The sequence below is a fragment of the Pagrus pagrus genome (genome assembly GCF_965226575.1).
Source record: "Pagrus pagrus genome assembly, chromosome: 8".
Taxonomy (NCBI): domain Eukaryota; kingdom Metazoa; phylum Chordata; class Actinopteri; order Spariformes; family Sparidae; genus Pagrus; species Pagrus pagrus.
Genome location: NC_140192.1, coordinates 10,317,222 through 10,335,392, shown reverse-complemented (window position 1 = coordinate 10,335,392; position 18,171 = coordinate 10,317,222). Strand labels below are relative to the sequence as shown.

The 18,171-nt window shown below is 39.9% G+C and overlaps 2 protein-coding genes across 2 annotated transcripts; one reads left to right on the top strand and one right to left on the bottom strand.

The window, feature by feature from the left end:
* Nucleotides 1–1,841: 1,841 nt before the first annotated feature.
* LOC311260740 (uncharacterized protein) lies at nt 1,842–2,463 on the top strand (the record flags this gene model as incomplete). Its single annotated transcript, XM_084358911.1, has 3 exons — nt 1,842–1,903; nt 2,000–2,101; nt 2,294–2,463. Exons 1-3 carry the CDS (start codon nt 1,855–1,857, stop codon nt 2,461–2,463), a joined length of 321 nt encoding a protein of 106 aa, XP_084215037.1. The 5' UTR covers nt 1,842–1,854.
* A 4,520-nt stretch (nt 2,464–6,983) lies between these two features.
* Nucleotides 6,984–16,074, bottom strand: LOC311260990 (corticotropin-releasing factor-binding protein-like). Its single transcript, XM_084359328.1, has 7 exons — nt 15,964–16,074; nt 15,744–15,831; nt 15,085–15,242; nt 13,506–13,716; nt 11,206–11,360; nt 9,064–9,184; nt 6,984–7,549 (listed from the first exon to the last, which is right to left on the bottom strand). Exons 1-7 carry the CDS (start codon nt 16,042–16,044, stop codon nt 7,395–7,397), a joined length of 969 nt encoding a protein of 322 aa, XP_084215454.1. The 5' UTR covers nt 16,045–16,074; the 3' UTR covers nt 6,984–7,394.
* Between the last annotated feature and the right edge of the window lie 2,097 nt (nt 16,075–18,171).

Genomic DNA, 18,171 nt, shown 5'->3' with positions numbered 1-18,171 from the left:
TTGGGAACCACTGGACTGAACTGGAAGACGGTATATAAAGTAGTCAGAACTAGCTCCACCTTGATCTGCTGCTCCAGTAAAATGCTGTTTCCACACTCATGTGTCAGGGACATTTTCTGCAGAATCAGTACTTTTATTTGTTTCCGTTAAAACATTTTTGTTAATCAAAACATCAAAACCTTGTGATTCAGCATTTTGTTTTGTGGTTCAATCCCCAGCTGCAAGATTCTCCTGATGGCTTTTCTTTGTATGGGTTATGTTATTTGAATGGCTGAGTGTAGAAATGTATTAAGGCGCTTTGGATAGGGAGTGCCATCAGCGTGAGCGGCTGTATGTGGTGTGTGTTGTAGAGCACTTTGTGTAGACTATAAAACACACAATATTAATGCAGTCCATCTGTTTATACTTTTACCTAGAAGATCTGAATACTTTCCTACCTCTGTGTCAAACATTGTTCACCTTAAAAGCACAAGGACACGTGAGAAACAAAAGATTAGATTATGAATTTTATAGCTATCATAATATTATACTGTTATTTATTAATGTGGTGAAAACAGGATAATAAAACAGAGCTGCATGTAGGTCAAACAGAAACGACAGCACCAGGACACACTCACACTTGACTTGACCTCAGAAATAGATGTTGTTATCAGTCCATGGCCGACTGCCAGACTTAATAAGATGGAGCTATATTGGACAATACTGCCACGACCTTTGGGACTCTTTAAGTAAGTGCTGAACGCCGGCTTGTCCTGCACAATGATTCACAGAAGAAGCCAATAGCCACTAAAACTGCAGCCAATGGCTTCATATTCTCCTGATGATCAGTTTGTTTTTTTCAGAGTGTTATCATCAGGAACAAAAATGTGCTCCAAAGGATGTATTACTCCTCAGCAGCTGGTGGTTAACCTGGCATTCAGACCTCACCTGCCTCCTACACAAGGCCTTTAATCCAGGAGTAACAGGCCAAGCTCATTACTGACAGACAGCAGACAGGCCAAACAGAGGGTGGCTGCTTAACACCATATCATAGCCCGGTTTCATCTTATTTTACATGCTTAGATGAGGAGAGGTGGGGATTATCATGTATAAATAAAGGCATCTGTCAATGAGAAATTACCGCTCTGATTATTTGGGAGAATGGTTCTTTGAAATCCCGCTGCTCAGAGAGTCTTTCTGAGTCAGTCTTCCTCTTCTGGCAGCAGATTAATGACGTAGATCAATTAATGCTATTAGAGATCTGCACTAAAGAGCTCAGAAAATGTGTGTGTATGAGCGTGTGTTAGAAGAGCATTAATGCTGCAGTTATTACATTCAGGAGGAGGCTGGGAATCATTTGACTTACGCTAAAATTGGATTTTCTGAGCAGGGATAGCAAATATCTAGATCATACTGTACACAGACTTCTCAGGGATAAACAAGCAAGCCCACAAGAGGCGATTCTTACAGCTATAAACATTGATTGGTTACACATTGACACCTCCAGGTGTGGCAGCCTCAGTCTCAACACAGACGGCTGAAGTGTTTCGGGTAAATGTCTTGCACAAATACAGGACAAATATCTAGTTTCAACTCCAGTTAAGCAAACTTTTATTCACACTGCCATTCCTTTGATGAAGGGATTATTGATTAATTGGTGGGACTGTGGAGAGAGATCAACATGATCAGCGTGACGGATAATAAAAGCTTGTGGACACTCCCAAAAACTGACCTGCCCAGACATTATTATTGTTGGTACTAAGCCAATGTGGTGAGGCTATAAAAATACACAAGATAGTGGGTGACGTTCATTTGACACCAGAGTTCTGACAAGTCTTTTAGTTCTCTTCAATTTTCCATTTGATCAGAGTCAAAATGAGGCTGTGTGTGTCTTTGGTGTTCATCTGTGTGTTGCTGCCAGCAGGTAAGAGCATTAAAGAAGAGCAATCAACACAGAATTAGTACAGAGAATGAGGTTAGTTTTCTATGCCTTTGTAAACATTTCCTCCTTTGTCTGCAGTGTGCGGGATAAGGTGTTTCACCTGCTGGGGAGCAAATCCCGGCCATTGCAACGCTATATGGAGCTGTGCTGCCCATTTCGACCGCTGCTCCACCACCATTGGTAAGCTGACTCTGTTACCATATTTCTTTTTAATATTATGTATTCTGCATGGTGTGATTTTAATTTTTCCTGACATGATCTTTGCTGTTGCATCAGTAAAAGTTAGTACAGCTGTATGAACAACATAGTCTGAATGCTCCTATTACATATTTTAACATATTTAATCGATGTTTTCCTTTTTTTCTGTTGCAGTTGCTGAAAATATGATCACCAAAGAATGTATGAGAAGCGACTTGTGCGATAACGTTTATTCTAATGGTCTCCGATGCTGTGCTGGAGACCTGTGTAACGGAGCAAAACACACTGGAGTCTTTGTCCCTCTCCTTCTTGCACCCTTAGCCATCATTACACTCTTCATTTGAAGCTGAACATCCTCACTTCTACATTCATCTTATGCTGCTTCAAGTGTTCGAAAGTGAAGGAATCATACTGGTGATCTTTTAGAGGCACTGATGATATTTGAAATGTATTTGAAGCCCTCTAAATCCTGATGTACTGTTGAAAATGTGTTGCTTTTTACACTGTATATCTGTAGTTATTCTGATGTATGTATCTATGTAGTATGATCTACTCTTATTTTGTACCCACTCACACATTTAACAGATACCATGTATTTTAGAATATCTCATGTGTATAGCATGTACTAAATATAATATATATACATTTTTTGTTCAAGTTTGCTGACTTTTGCACATATTTTAACAATTATTTTGCTGCACCTTTTTTTTCATAGTCTTTCTGCTCATCCAAAAAAGAGAAAAAAACAAAAATCTCACAAAAACTATCAATAAAACATAACTTTATTCAAACAGGAAAACTGTCTCTACCTTATTTGTGTAAACTATATTTAAGAATAAAGAAGAACTTGTTTGGAAAATACATCAGCTGTGTAGTTCAAGAAACCAGACAGTAGAGGGCAGTATAGGAGAAATCACAAGGTGGCACACAAAATCTACAAGCAGTGAGATTATCAGTAAAACATGTATCGATGATTGATTGACTGGGGTAGTTAAGTTAAGTGAAGTCATAGCCAAAAATGATCAATCCACCTTGTTTGCACTTCTGAAAGAGCAGATAGAGACCACACCCAGCTGATTATCAGCTCTCAACTCTGTTCAAAGAGTATTTTCACACTGTGACTGCACATAAATAAATGTACACTCCTTTGTTCGGTCACAAAACAACTGGGGTTAACCAGAGTGCAACAACTCCTCTGTGCCTGTGTAAACTGTATTCATCACAGTTTACAGCACTCAACAAGGTCATTCTCTGATGTTTGTGGATAAGATTGCTTTATGACTTTTTTTTTATTATTGTTACTTATTAAGTGATCATTAGTAAGTGATTTAGAGCAAATAGGTCCACCTCAGTGACAGTGAATTAAAAACGTGTTAACTCTGCAGTGGAAAAATAAATAATAAATAAAGGTGGTGAACAAATCTAAAATCATTATTGTGTCTGAAACATTTTGAACTTTTGTTTCTGTTTTGTTTTGTACAAGTAACTTAAAGCTAATGGTAAAATAGTTGTCTATTAGAATACACTGAGTAAAAAAAGGTTTTGTGAATTTTCCTTTCCTTTATTTTTTAGTCTTTCTTTTTGTTTTCAACTTAATTTAGTTACTTTTGTTATTTGTTCAAATCTATGTTTGTAAATTCAGAAAAAAACGGACCAAAATAAATCACTACTGTTTATACTGTTTATGCTGCAAATGACTCTGGACAGATGCATTACAGTACAACTACATTTCTAAAGATTGTAAATAACAGACTCATTGCAGTAAATCACATATAAGCAGTGTGTTCAGTGTACTGTATGTAATTTGTTGTGATATGTTTGCTCTTGGATCAGTTGCTGATGTCATCTTGTGAAGCAGATTGATTTTATGTTCTTTAAGGAGCAACAGAGCTGCATAAACTGTTCATATGTGGAGCAAAGGACATGTGAGTTTAAAGTTCATTGATGGATGTAAATGCTTACAATCTTTATTTGTCTTGCAGTGAAGTCAGGCAGACACTTGCTCTTTCCATCACGTCTGCTGCCGGTCCCTCAAACTTCCGATATGAGTCCAAATGTTGGTACATTTCTGCAAACCATGGACATACTGCAATTTCATGTGACAACGCTGTGCTTATGGTCTGGTTAGGTTTAGACAGAAAACCTACTTAGGGTTAGGGTCAGGAAAATATCAGGTTTTGGCTAAAAAAATACCTGGTTTTGTCATCACAAACACGGCAGGAGATGCCCCAACATCTTGTAAAAAATATCAAGTGGTTTCACAAACTTTTACAAATGTTGAAACCCCGTCTCAAACAGTGGTCACTGGCGTGGCAGCCTTGTTTGTAACGCCACCACAATCCCCTCCACCTGCTGACATGAAAATGAGGTCATATACATGTAATGTGAATGTGAAATGACTAGTCTGTCCTCGTCAGGAAATTTGCCATATAGATCAAAAATGCAAGCAGGTCGTTACAACCCATATTTCCGTTTTATTCTCCGGGGCCTCCCTCGAATGGCTGCAGTAGTTGTTACGACAGTAGAGGGCGAAGTGATGGGAAATATAATACAGACTGGCGTCCAGTGTGAAACCAGAAGTCAACGGTGAGTTCCTTTAATTTACCAATGTAGTGAAGAAACACCACGTACATGACATAATGTAAGTGACCTAGGTAACGTAGGTACGATTGTAACGGAAGTAACAGAAGTAATGTTGCGTGTTTTGTTGTAAACCTGACTAAATATTTCTCTAACCTGACCCGAACCACGTAGTTATGTTGCCTAACCTTAACCAAGTACTTTACTACGCTGTGACGGCCATGTTGTTTTGGGTACAGTGACATACAGTATGTCGTTTTGAGAGACTCAGGCCATTGACCTATTCAGTCGTTTAGAGGATGTGTTGGATATCCTCACATATTGTAAAAAATGTCAATATGGTTCATACGATGCGAACAAATTGAATGAACCCGTGGTTAGCAGAAATGTAAACTGCCCCCAAAACATTTCTAGCAACTGGACTGGGAGTAAGTCAGCTCTAATGTGTTCAAAACAGGGAGATTAGACTCCATCCAGACCTGCTCTGGAAGAACAGGGACTTAATTAGCTCTCCCTCTTTGTTCGGGGAAAATGTCCGCGCAAACTCTGACAGTTTTATCACTGCTATGGACGCACGACTCCCACCTGCTCTGTACGGCATTGTTACTAACAATATTGAGGACAAGCAATTAATGACATTAATTATACCAAACATGCTTAATGTTAGTAAAGTGAAACCCAAAGTAATATTATGATAGTCCAAAACCAAGTATCACAGAATCATGGAGAATTGGTCTTTGGAGAGGGAAGAGAAAGCGTAATGAAATCTGTGTATTCACTAACCAGTCCAGTGTGAATAATATTTTAAATAAACATCATTTCCAATTTACGCTACTTCAGTGTTATTAATAAAGAGAGCATGTCTCTTTCTGCACAGGGTCACATCTTATCCACTGAGACTTTGGCCTGACAAGTGACAAACTCATTTCCAGTCCACCATCAAAGGCCACTATAAATACATTAGAGAATATTCAAGACTGCTGTGCCCAGCGCCAGAAACAAATAATCAGACTTTTTCCCGTTCGATGGCATCCAAAGTGCGTTTCATTCTCTAATGAAGACTGAAAATTGCAACACATCGAGCGAAAAAAAAGACATCCGCTGGTTAATTGAATCATCACGGCTGAGCAGGTTTGAGATTAATTCCACGTAAGGAGAAGATCAAAAGCGAGCCAGTTAGAAGGATGTCGAGGGGAATAAGAGCACTGAGGCTTGTGGGATAATCCCATTAAGAGCTGCACATTCATTCAGAGTGAGGAGCCACAACTGTACAGTATGTAGAAGATTAGGGCTAAACAGTCAGTGATGGAGAGGGGTCACAGGCAAACATGTCTTCTCACTGTTTTAGAGCATTGCGGTGTATCATTGCAGTTCATGCTCTCAGTATACTCTGCCTTTTTAATTATGATGTTGAGCTGTGCTTAACCACAATGAAAGCTATTTCAGAGTTTGTCTCTGGAACAGATTGGATTAGGCATCAAAAAAATAAGAGAAATGAATGCGTCATTGCTTAATACGATTGCCAAGGACATATTTTAATACACTGGATTACTTGTACACTTTTACTGTATACACACACCGACCATTGCAGGGTTTATAAACGACTCAATACACGGCAAGCATTTGATCGTAAATTAGACCTCATTCTTCTGCAGTTTTAGGGTGTATGAATGCATGACTATTAGCATTTCTGTGCTAATATATTAGCATCTGCTACAGAGACAAACTCTTCATATCGTTGGCAAGGTCATCCACTCGATGTCCAAATAGCATTACGAAATCAGTGATCTCACCATACCACGTAGAAGGGCAGCAAAAGTCATGCAAGCAGCTCTATTAGGCACAGTGGTGCTTTGAGCTAAATGCAGAAATTAGCATGCTAACATTTGCAGTTGAGGCTGATAGGAATGTCATGGAAATCCACCCAATGCTGAGATATTTCAGTCTGGACCAAAGTGTTGTCACTAAATAATAAAACAACTCGAAAATCTGTGCTCCCTAATCAACTTGCCTGAATCACAACAAGTTGTTCGACTCATTGGTCTGAAAATGTGATGTAGTTTTGCAAGTAAATTAAATCTTCTGCCTGAGAAAGTACATTAAGACCCCAGTGTGTATTGTATTTAGTGCTGGACAAGACTGAAGAACAGTCCCGTGTTTGAGATCTGAAGAACATGATAGTCATGTGGCTCTGGGTAAAAACACACTAGTAAAACAAACACCAAGTGAATATGCAGGTCGATCGTGAAATGGAAGAAGGCTCATAAAAGCAGACCGTCAAAAATGTGCTTTATCATGCAAGTCATATTTATTTTCAAATTGTCAAGGCAATATAAACAGAAGAGACAGCAGCAATGTTAAACCTCCCGGTGAATACTGAAACTGATATAAATGAAGAACCGGAGAGTTTTGAAATGAATGCTCTTGCTAAGAAAAAGGTCATAATTTACCACAAATTTCTTGACAAACAGCTAAAAAATAATCCATAAATCTGAGAGGAATTTCCTCAAATAAATAAACTAAAGATCAGAGCTAACATGATCAGGACACTAAATAAAACATCTGGCAAAAACAATACAAAATATTTATTGTTGGCATTCGTCAAACTGGTGTATTTACAGAGAGATGGATGATTGTGTGATTATGTGTGTGTGTGTGTGTGTGTGTGTGTGTGTGTGTGTGTGTGTGTTGGATCTCATTCCACACTGCAGTAGTTGTCCAGACTGTTCTCTCGGGTCTTGGGGAGCTCGTGTTGTTCCAGTAGTCGGTACTGGAAGGAAACACGGTTGATATAGTTCCCACTGGACACCAGCCTCACCACCGAGTTATCACAACCAATCTTCATCTGGGCTGAAGGGCCAAAGAGAAAAGCAGACGCTTTACACTGGAGCACAAACAGAGCATTCTTGCTCTCGAGCCAGCCGTTTTTTAGCCTGGACTCTTTTCTATGGCAACCCGGATAAATAAATAAAGATTGTATAATAATAATTCAGTAACAAAGAAAAAAAGATTTTCTAAAATATGGGAAGTTATTAGTGTTTATTTTTGTAATAATACAATCATGGTGATCATAAAACACAATTCGCATTGCAATGTTTTGGTGATTTAATCATGTGGGGTGTTCTTAGTGTTATTTTGAGCAGCACAGTCTGTCAGTATTTCGAGTTCATGAGAGGACCCTGCTGCTGTAACACTGTTGTTTTAAAGTTTGGGATCAAAATATGCAGTTTGAACTCAGTTTAAATGTTTTGTCACCACGCATGGTGAAATGTGTCAAACCGTCTTAAAAACTTTTAGGAAATTTTCCGTGAAAATGAGTAAAAACTGAAAATGGTGCAAAAAGGCATCGCAAAGCATGGCACAAGACAGCACTGTAGGCTTCAGGGATAGCATAGCATAGTTCACCACCACTCAAAAGTTTGGGGTGCCAAAAAAAACAAACAGTGTGTACTAATCCCTTCACAGAACAGCGCAAACTGACTCTACCCAGAACAGAAAGAGAAGTGGGAGGAGGTACATCAGAGTCTCTAGTCTGAGAAAAAGGCACCTGGCAGCTTCATTAAATGGTACTCGCAAAACACCAGTCTCAACATCAGCAGTGAGGAGGCAACTCCAGGATACTGGCCTTCTTGGCAGAGTAGCAAAGAAAAAGCCACATTGAGACTGGCCAATAAAAGAAAAGGATTAAAATGGGAAAACAAAGTGTTATGGACAGACGAAAGTTTGACGTTCGCATAGAAGAAAATTTGTTAGAGGCAAAACAAATGAACAAATGAAATCAAGATGCTTGAGGAGTGATGGACATGCTTTTGTGCTGGAAAAGTGGGAGAATTGCAATTGGTTAAAGGCATCATGAAAAAAGAACGATATCACTCCATTTCGTAACACCGTTCCATACCCTGAAGACGGCGTTTGATTGGAGCCAACATCATCCTACAGCAGGATAATGACTCACAGCTCAAACTACAGTATACAGAACTACTGAGGGAAGAAGCAGTCACTGGTACTCTGTCCCTTATGGAGTACCCAGCACAGTCACCCTCAACCCTGCTGGGCTGTTGTGGGAGCAGCTTGACCGCATGGTACGTAAGAAGAGCCCGTCAAGCTAATCCAACCTGTCGGAGGTGCTTCAGGGAACATGGAGTGAAATTTACCTCAACGAATTGACAGCTAGAACGCCAAAAGTCTGCAAGGCTGTAAAAGCTGCAAATGGAGGATTCTTTGACAAGATAATCATTATTTCTAACCTGTCAGTGTCTTGACTTTATATTGTATTCATTGGCAACTCATTTTAATGAGTTCAAGTGTGAGCATTCATGGAAAACATGACATTTTTTGGGTAAGCTGGAGGGTCTCAGACTCACCAAGCCCACTGAGGGAGAAACACAGGTCAGCGACAGGAAACATCTTTGAGGTGTCCACCCCATTTCCCCCGAGCAGCTCCACATAGTCACCGGACCCCGAACAGCCCGACCACACCTGCCTCTGTAAGAAATAGACAACAAAATATTATGGTACTGGAGTGCAGCTGAGGCAAGTAGGTAACTTATCAAGTCTGTATATGTTAGTACCATATTAAAGGTACCCTGGGAATTTTTTGAGGGCTATATGTTGAGAGTTTAGTGTTGCATGCAAGCCATTAAACACAAGTAAGAAAAATGTAACACTGCAAAGCTAGCCAGAGCAAACAGAAATGTTAAGATGCAGGTTCCAAAGAATAAAATAAAAAAGATGTTTAATATGGAAGAAAATGCATTCAAAATGTTTTTCACCCTCGACCTCAAGTTTCAATCCTTTGTCCATCAGGTTTTCATCCACTCTCCTCCTTTGTCACTGACTTTTTATTAAAAACTATGATTACATGCAGCTGTTCTTGCCTGGAAAATGTTCGGACAAATTATCTTTGAAATTGTAACACTTGACTTCGGATCACTTACAACCTTCCTCAATATTCAAGTAGAATTGTCAGGTTGTGGTATTTGGCCCAGCATCGCATAGTTGATCACGCAAAAGCCAGATGTTAGCAAGGGATAGTATTGTCAGCAGTCTGGCAGCTGGTGTCAGACGAGCTGCCAACACCATTTCTGTCCACCCGTCTTAAAAAGGATTTGGGCTTCACGTGTTGTTTATTACTGAAGTTCTTGGAAGTGTAGCTTTGAGCCATTAAGTATGTCTTTATTACAACGCTTGAAGTATTTATATTGTTCTTTTCCCCTTTTTACTAGGATTTCTTATGTTTTGATTTACTTCACATGTTGCAGCTTTGTGAACATTTACGGTCCGCTTCAAGTTCAGCTTTTAACTGGTACTGACTTACTGGTGGTTGTAGCATAAATTGTAGCAGCAGTAGTAATCATGACTGTAAATAGGTTTAAATTGCACTTGTTGCTGTAACTTTTTGTAGTCTTGGACAGTGTTAGGGGACTTTTTTTATGTGTAAACCCACCATGACGTCACCCATTGGTTTGCGGACTACCATTTGGCATTATGGCAAAGTGACCAGATTTGGACGAGATAGTGGAGCTGAAGAGGATACACATTGCTTCTATCCTGAAGCAATCCTAACCTCTATCCTGATTGGATGTGACTGAAACCCAACCCAGAGGCAGAGGTAAATATGCGCAAGTGTGTCACTCGTCCCTGCGCTCGCTCGAGCCCTCTAAGTCCAATATTCACTCTCTTTTAGTTCAGTATTGGTCTCTACTAACTCCTGAGGGAAATATCTGGCTCTTTAGCCACCAGAATAATTCAATTAAGTTGCGGCCATCTCACAGTGTCATCTGATGCATTGTTAGTTTTTCTTTACTGCAATTTGAAATGATGCCACTATGTTATACATCAGAAACTGAACGTCTTGGGTATTCAACATGAAGGATTTACAATTTGTTGTAATGTTTAATGCTTCATTTTGTTCATGACAGTAGCTGATTGAAGCCCCTACATAGACCCCCACACAGGTGTTTTCACTTTTTCTAGTTAGACCATGGACGTCTGATTAGACGTTGCTGCACCTGCTACAGCAGACTTCCAATCACACCTACTAAGCTCTGCAGGATCAAGTGTTTCTCTAAATGGGGTAATTCACATTCACATAAATCTTAGATGTGGGCAGCCTCTCAGAGGTCTGGAATTAGGTTACTGGAACAAATATTTCCCCTCCGATTATGGTTCATGCTTGGTAAATGTTATTAGTTTTGACTGGAGGCTGATGGATCTCAGTGGTTAACTGAAACTTTAATAAGAGAAAAAAAAGTTAATGTCAAGCTATAACAACATAGAAACCACTGTCAGTGTGATTACAACTCTCTTTATGTCCAAGAAGGGTCTGCACCTGTTGAGGGACATACTGTAATGTGCTTCTGCTGTACCATTATGTCTGTGTGCACTATAAATGTGTTTATTTCAAGAAAAATGTAAGTAAAGCAAGAGTACTTCTTTCACAGAGGAAGGGGGAAGTCTGTCTGTCTTTTTGTGTGTCCGTGTGTGTTTGTGTGTGTGTATCTCACCTGTGGGCTGAGCTCATTGCTCTTGGCCTGCCCCAAGCTGAGCTCTGTCAGTCGGATCTCCACGGGGTAGATGATGGAGAAGCTGCAGTTCCTGCGCTGGTGTGGCATCACCATGGTGAAGCTGCCCTCTGGACTCTGAGACATTATGTTACAGGCTTTACACACAAACACACGCACAAACACACACACACACACACAGAGGAGGAGAGGTTTTGAATTAACAGTTCCCCATCACCAGAGAAACTCATTACTGAAACCTCATGTCACAAATTTGACATAATCAAGGCTGACTGCGGGGCGGGGACACAATTAGGGCTGAGCATGGAAATCCAATTCCAGTTCTGATGACAAAGATAAGAAAATAATGAAATTTGAATTGATAACAGTATGGTAGAGTAGACAGGCACCAACAGGAGTCGGAACACTTTACTCCTGCGGGCATGTTGTTCATTTAGAGACATTTTCGTGGTGAAGGAGCCGTGCCAATCAAAGCTGACGGGAGAATGTTAGGATTAATATTATCGAGCATTATTTGTTCTGCAAGTGCAACATTTAAAGACCCGATTAATGACTTTTAACCGTCGTCTGTCTGTATCATTTTCCAGCTGTCACTCACATTTACAAAGAAACAGAAAGATTATATATAAAATCCCTCTGCTTTAGCTCCTGTCTCTTTAAGGCTCGCCCTCCCAAATACCCAGCCTGGTCTGATTGGTCAGCTCACACACGCCTGCAGAGCAGCTGTGCTAAGTCAATTCTTACAGCCCAACTAGCTGCTAGGCATAAATTATGCAAATGTGTGACATAGTGACGTAGTGTGATGTCACAAAGCTGGGACTACTGACGAGGCATTTCAGGAGCAGAGAGGAGCTTCTGTTGGTTTTGGATTTTGACTATCTTACTTTAAAGACCTTTTACATGTACAGAACAAATATGAAACACTGGACATAAAAAAAATGAAAAAGCATACTAGGTCTAAAACACATTAGGGCCCCTCATCGCTGCATTCCAGCATTTTCAAAAATGACTCTACCAAAGGGAGTGTCTTGAAATCAGGTGAAATGTGTACCTTTTCTTTAAAAATGTGTCTTTACTGTATTTGTTAAGGGACATAATATGTCATTTATAGTGTTTACCGCATCATTGCATGTATATGTATGCTATTTATGACCAGTTTTACCCACCTTGTAAAGCCTCAAAGACTTGTGATCAGATGAAATGATTTTTTTTTTATTGTGTACAGCTGCAGTTAATCGTCAATATATGAATAAAACTTCACAGGCTGGCCTTTTTGAGAGTTTTCCCTTGAAAAAATCCATTCATTCAGACTTTTTTTCGTGCCACTGCTCTCTCTTTGTCTGTCTTTGTCTTACAGCCAGACTGAAGGAGCCGAAATGTAGTCTATCTGACGTTCGAGTAGTTTACATTTAATACTTTAGGTTCATTTGTATAACAGAAATCTACAGAGATTAAGAAGCAAGTGGATAAATATTGCCATTTTTGCACGTTGATACTTCCACTGTTCATATCTGCAGTGAGCAATAAGTTAAAATGTCTTTAAAATGTGTAGGTAACTTGTCAAATTTCACTTAAATTGCATTTGTAATATTTTGGAGGTGGCTATCATTTCTTAGTAACTGGACTACTTTATTTTGAAAGCCTCGTGAGAATAGTTTAGTTTTGCAGGTGGTTACCGCCTGTGCAGTCAGGCGAGGGGAGATGAGAAACAGTTTTTTTTTTACCTCTAACTGTGGAACGATTCTTGCTTTAGTCATTAATAACTTTTGATATTGGACAATTTATTTCCTTTTGGCAAAGTAAACTGTTAAACTTTATCGAGCGGTCCTGTGGATTTACACTGATGCGGATGAAGACGAAGGGATTCGTCAAAGCGTCACACTAAGGCGTCATTTCAGTGCGAACCTAAACACACTGTGATTGTTATGTTGCTTGACACAGTGTTAACACCGTGTTTGCCAAGCAGCTGGAAAACAGGTGCATCCCTCTCATTCAATCTCCTCCTGTCGCTCTCGGCCTTGATTAATGCTCAACCAAGCGCAGATGACCGGGAAGGACACACATGCATGCACACAGGCAAGTAGCCCTTCTTCTAAAAACACTTATAAGAATAAATAAGACAAATTTGATTTAGATGCAAGGCCTTGGTGCTTGTTTAAATTTTCTTTCCCATGATTTATCTTTTATTGTTGGCAATTTGTTTTTTTTATTTGCATGGACGTTGTCTCTGTTTGCTTTGCTTTTAGACGTTTTATCCCTCAAGGATGTGCAGCAGGACTCACGGAAGGGGTTGTGTAGCTTCTTGACAGCGAGGGTGAAGCCGCTGTCAGGGCTGTGAATGCGGAAGAAGACCATGGCGACGTTCTGAGACGAGCGGCTGACGGCTCCCGGTGTTGTGGAGGAGCAGTAGTCTGTGTAGCGCTGGTGGAGAGGAAGCGGGTGGTCCTGTCTGCTGGGGAACTTCTCTCCCTTGAGAACCCAGCCATCAAACATCTGTAGGAGGAATATACATGGGGGTGAAGAACATATTGACAGGTTTCTATAAAAAACTGAAAATCATACATAAATCAAAATCACTTTGATTTTGAGGGATTTCTGTCAATTGAAGGACAGTGTTGAGCTCTTGATAATTATCCATGTAGGTGATTTATTCTCGTGCCTCTACGAATGTGCAATATAATATGTGCAGTTGTTATTTGTTGTTGTTCATCTTGTTCTTGTTCTTCTTCTTGATGTTGTTGTTGTTGTTATTCTTCTTCTTCTTCTTGATGGTGTTGTTGTTCTTCCTCTTCTTCTCTGACCACAAATCAACTTAAAGTGTGTACAACCCCCTTACAGTTACTTCATACTGTGTTAGGGGGTGTAAATGCTGTGTTTGTTTAAGCAACTGGATTTTGTATTACCGGCTCTTGTTTCTGCAAACCATTAATATGTTGAACATTTCAATTTCATGTTGTGACAATGCTGTGCTTCAGGTTTGGTTAGGTTTAGGTATAAAACCCACTTGGTTAAGGTAAGAAAAGACCATGTTTTGGCTTAAAATACCTGGTTTTGTTAACAAAAACATGGCTGGAAACTGTTCTGATCAGAAAGATCTGGCTGAAATAAAGAAAGCAAACTGTGGTAGAGAAAAAAAAGTATGCTATCCAAATTTTACGTATCCGTGGTTTACAGAATCTTACAATGCCAACATTTAATTCTGGTCACTGGGCTGGTTGATCAATATGCCAGTCTCCCGATAATCCTCATGTTTTTTAATAAACTTGATTAAATAGTTCACTGACTTTGATTAGCAAAAGCATACGTTGGCAAATTTAAGATAAAGTTATGGGGACATTACTTAACGTGTCTTTTCTGAGACTATTAGTCCAATACGATCTGCAGCACCATCCACACTGCTGTGTCACGAATCCTATTTAATTAAAACCATAATCCAACATGAATTTTGTTCTATAAATATTCTGTAAATCTCATCATTGTGCTCAAAAACAAAGAGGTGTGCTGCGTAGTTGTGTCGAGCATCTTAAGGTTTCGGTCCATCCTGTGGTTGTTATTACAAAGTTTTCTCTCTGACATGCCTTTTACCACTCTGGCCCACATGGACTGAAACCGAAACGTAACTGGCAGGCTTGGCTCCAGAACTAAAGCCTTCTCTTCCCACCACTTGCTCTGGGTAATGTGACCAATGCAGAGAGGATCTAGTGTTTGGATGTTTGGCCCTTAAAATGCTGCCTTAACCCTGTTTGGCACCGTTTTAATCGAGCAGAAGAAGATGAAATAGGATTCAGCAAAGCCCTGGACTTCCTGTCCCCCACTCGCGGAGGAGTTGGGGATGTGTGTGGGTGTTATTTTTTTGCCAACCTTGATGAAGTCTCCGGCGCCGCAGTCGATGTTGACGTCAGAGAGCTCCAGACTGATGACCTCACTGGGCTCGGCGATGATGAAGGCAGCACAGGCCAGCTGTGGCTGAGACGCCGTGAAGGTGAAGTAGCCTTCAGTGGCCAGCATGTCCAAGCATCCTGCAAAACCACACACGTTACTTATTCATAGTGATGGAGGAGGTGTTCACAAAACAGCTTTTGGACCACAAGCAAACATTAAGGCTTTCGTGGGATCTTAAAAATAAAAGTGTGATCAGCTTTATGGTCAAACTTAACAAGTCTTAGAGTTGTTTTCTCTGCTCATACAGTAGAGCTGGTGTTGTTCTGGGGAGTTTGTGCCAAAAATATCTAGAAAGTGTTAATTAATTCTGAAGGAAGTGGACTTGGAGTTCATTTCTAACGTTTTGCTGTGCACACTTTAAGGACAAACACTAACTGTACATACAGTAGTGTGTGCTATAAAGATGTAGGCATGGATGAAGTGATTATTTGACAAATTGTTGGATGAATAAATCTGTTTCAAATTCATTCAATCACTTCACATACTTTAACGCAAGCAAAGAGTTTACTTGTTGTTTGCCAAGTCTGTAAACAGTGTTAAGCATAATCAGCTGCTGAATAAAGCCATTGTTTACTCACTGAGAGGTCGGCGGAAAATAAAATCCTCTGAATCTCTTTTCTGGTCCAAGCTAAGCAGAGAATATAATCCATCTGATGCGTCGTTGTCCTGCATGGAAACGTGACAGAAAAACACTTCGTCAAATTCTCAACTAAACTTTCTCGACATCATGTTTAACCTGCCAGACTTAAACTGAGGCAATGTGGGATTAAAATGGTTTTAACAATCCAAAACTCTCACCTCAATGTAGCGACTGAGCCCCATCCTGGACGAGAGGGAGATGAGGAAGAGGAACAGCTGTGTGCGCGGAGACACCGACATCCTGAAGTCTGAGACTCTCCGCAAAGTGTTTTCTGGAGCAGAGGAGGAAACAACGGCTCTGCCTGAGAGGTGGGAGCTTATATAGCAGCGCAGACAGACAGGCAGGCAGGCAGACAGGCAGGCAGACAGGCAGGCCTACATCAGAGGGTCACTGGCAAATACTGAGCAGAGAGTCATTTTAATCACATGTGAAAACCTGTCATTCTCACCAGCATTAGGACACTTGGCTAACTGAGAGTTACATGTGCTTGGCTGCATAAAAAGAAATCTGACCACATAAGATTGCTTATTATGCGGAGTTTATAAACATTATGGTGGCGCTCACATTACAATAAAGAAAAAAATAGAGAATGCTGTCAAGAACAAAACAAAGCACATGTAAGTATTTCAGATGTGCAACATTTTTCACATCTTGTAAAATTTACATATAAGCTTGTGTTTATGGAGTGCCTTTGCACATCTGGGCAGATAAACCTTCCAGACTCATCTACACCAGTGTGGGTGATAAATGTCCCTGATAAATAACATAATATAATCACATGATAAAGTCACAGACAGGCACATGTGTTTTTTGGGAAATGTAAAGTTAAAGGTTCAATGTGTTTTTTAGTTTTAAAAAGAAATTAACTGATTATGACAAGAAATAAGAATTTTGACATCATGTCAAAGACGTCTGTAGAGATATCTACTAAAGTTAGCATGTTAACCAGCTAGCCTTGTCTGTTCTGTCCCCTGTTCCAACCACTAGCTGCACAGTTAACTGAGCTAACGAGCTACAGTTAGCAGCAGTTAGCAGTAACTCTGTGAAATGATGCCCCCTAACGGTTTGGCGTACAAAAATTGGTGGCCAATTCTTACATATTTCACCTTTAAAGTTAAATCGTGAACTTCATATGTGCTTATTTTTTAAGGGACTAAGTGCTGGAACAGGGAAACAACTTGCAGTGCTTGTGAGTGGGAAGCCAGTGAGGGATCATGGAGTAGTGGTGGCCTGATTTGATGTCTTTAGACTCTGTTAGTGCTAGCTGTAATGCTGTATTTAAAAAAACAAAAAAATCCCAATTTTTCTCAACCCCTCTCTTAAACGTTATCTTCAGGAGACAGGGACTGCCTGGACTATCATCTGCCTACACTGACACACACAGAGTAGCCAGCCTCCTCCTCTCTTCCTTCTCTTTGCTCTTGGGTCAGTGACTCATGGCCTTTACATAAACAAGTCAAACCAGTTTAATTTCCAACTTCTGATTCACTGTGCTGGTTATTAGCATGAGCAAGACAGGAGAAACATCAAAGGAAATTGGGTACTTTAAAAGAAGCTTCTGCAGCCGTCATTATGGACAAACCATGGCAAAGTTCTTGTTAACTGTCTTTCTGAACTGAGTTTTGAGCAGAGAGATTTGGTGGTAGCAAAAGCCAATCAACATGTTCAATCAGCATCCTCATACAGTATTTCTACAGGCGTATTTATAGTCAGTATGGATAAAACACTGTAACCAGTTACTGACTTTAACTCAAGCACACATGCATAATCATATGGGCTAATTATACGTATAAGAGAAGCGACCACTTTACACCAATCCTTGCTGCCCTTCACTGCTCACCTGTGAGTTTTTGAATTAATTTTAAGATTTTACTGCTTGTTTTTAAAGCCTTGAATAGGCTAGACCACATCCCCACAACAGCGGTTGTCTGTAGCTTCCGTTAGAGACAACAGCTTACATTAGCATCAAACCACGGCCACACACGATACGATTAAAAAAGGTGCAAATTAATTAACGCATCTTTTGGCACATTTATCTAAAAGTGGAAGTGAAACACACTTGATGTAATTAAATGATAATGTCAACGAGGAAGTGGTTAAATGCTAACGTTAGCTAGATTACCTACGTTTATACTTGGAGCAACCTGAAGCACAGTAGCTTTATATAATCACGGCATTTGAGCGTTTCTTTAGTCACATGGCTTTTTCTTAATTGACGGTATTTATTGTTATATTCATGTTTTTAATGTTGTTTGTATCTTGAAGGAGCATTATGTAGTTTTTGGGAAGAAACTTTATCAGAAGTGAAAAATCTTCATTGATTGATTTTTGTGCCTAAACAAACTAAATAAAAAAATTCTCTTAGT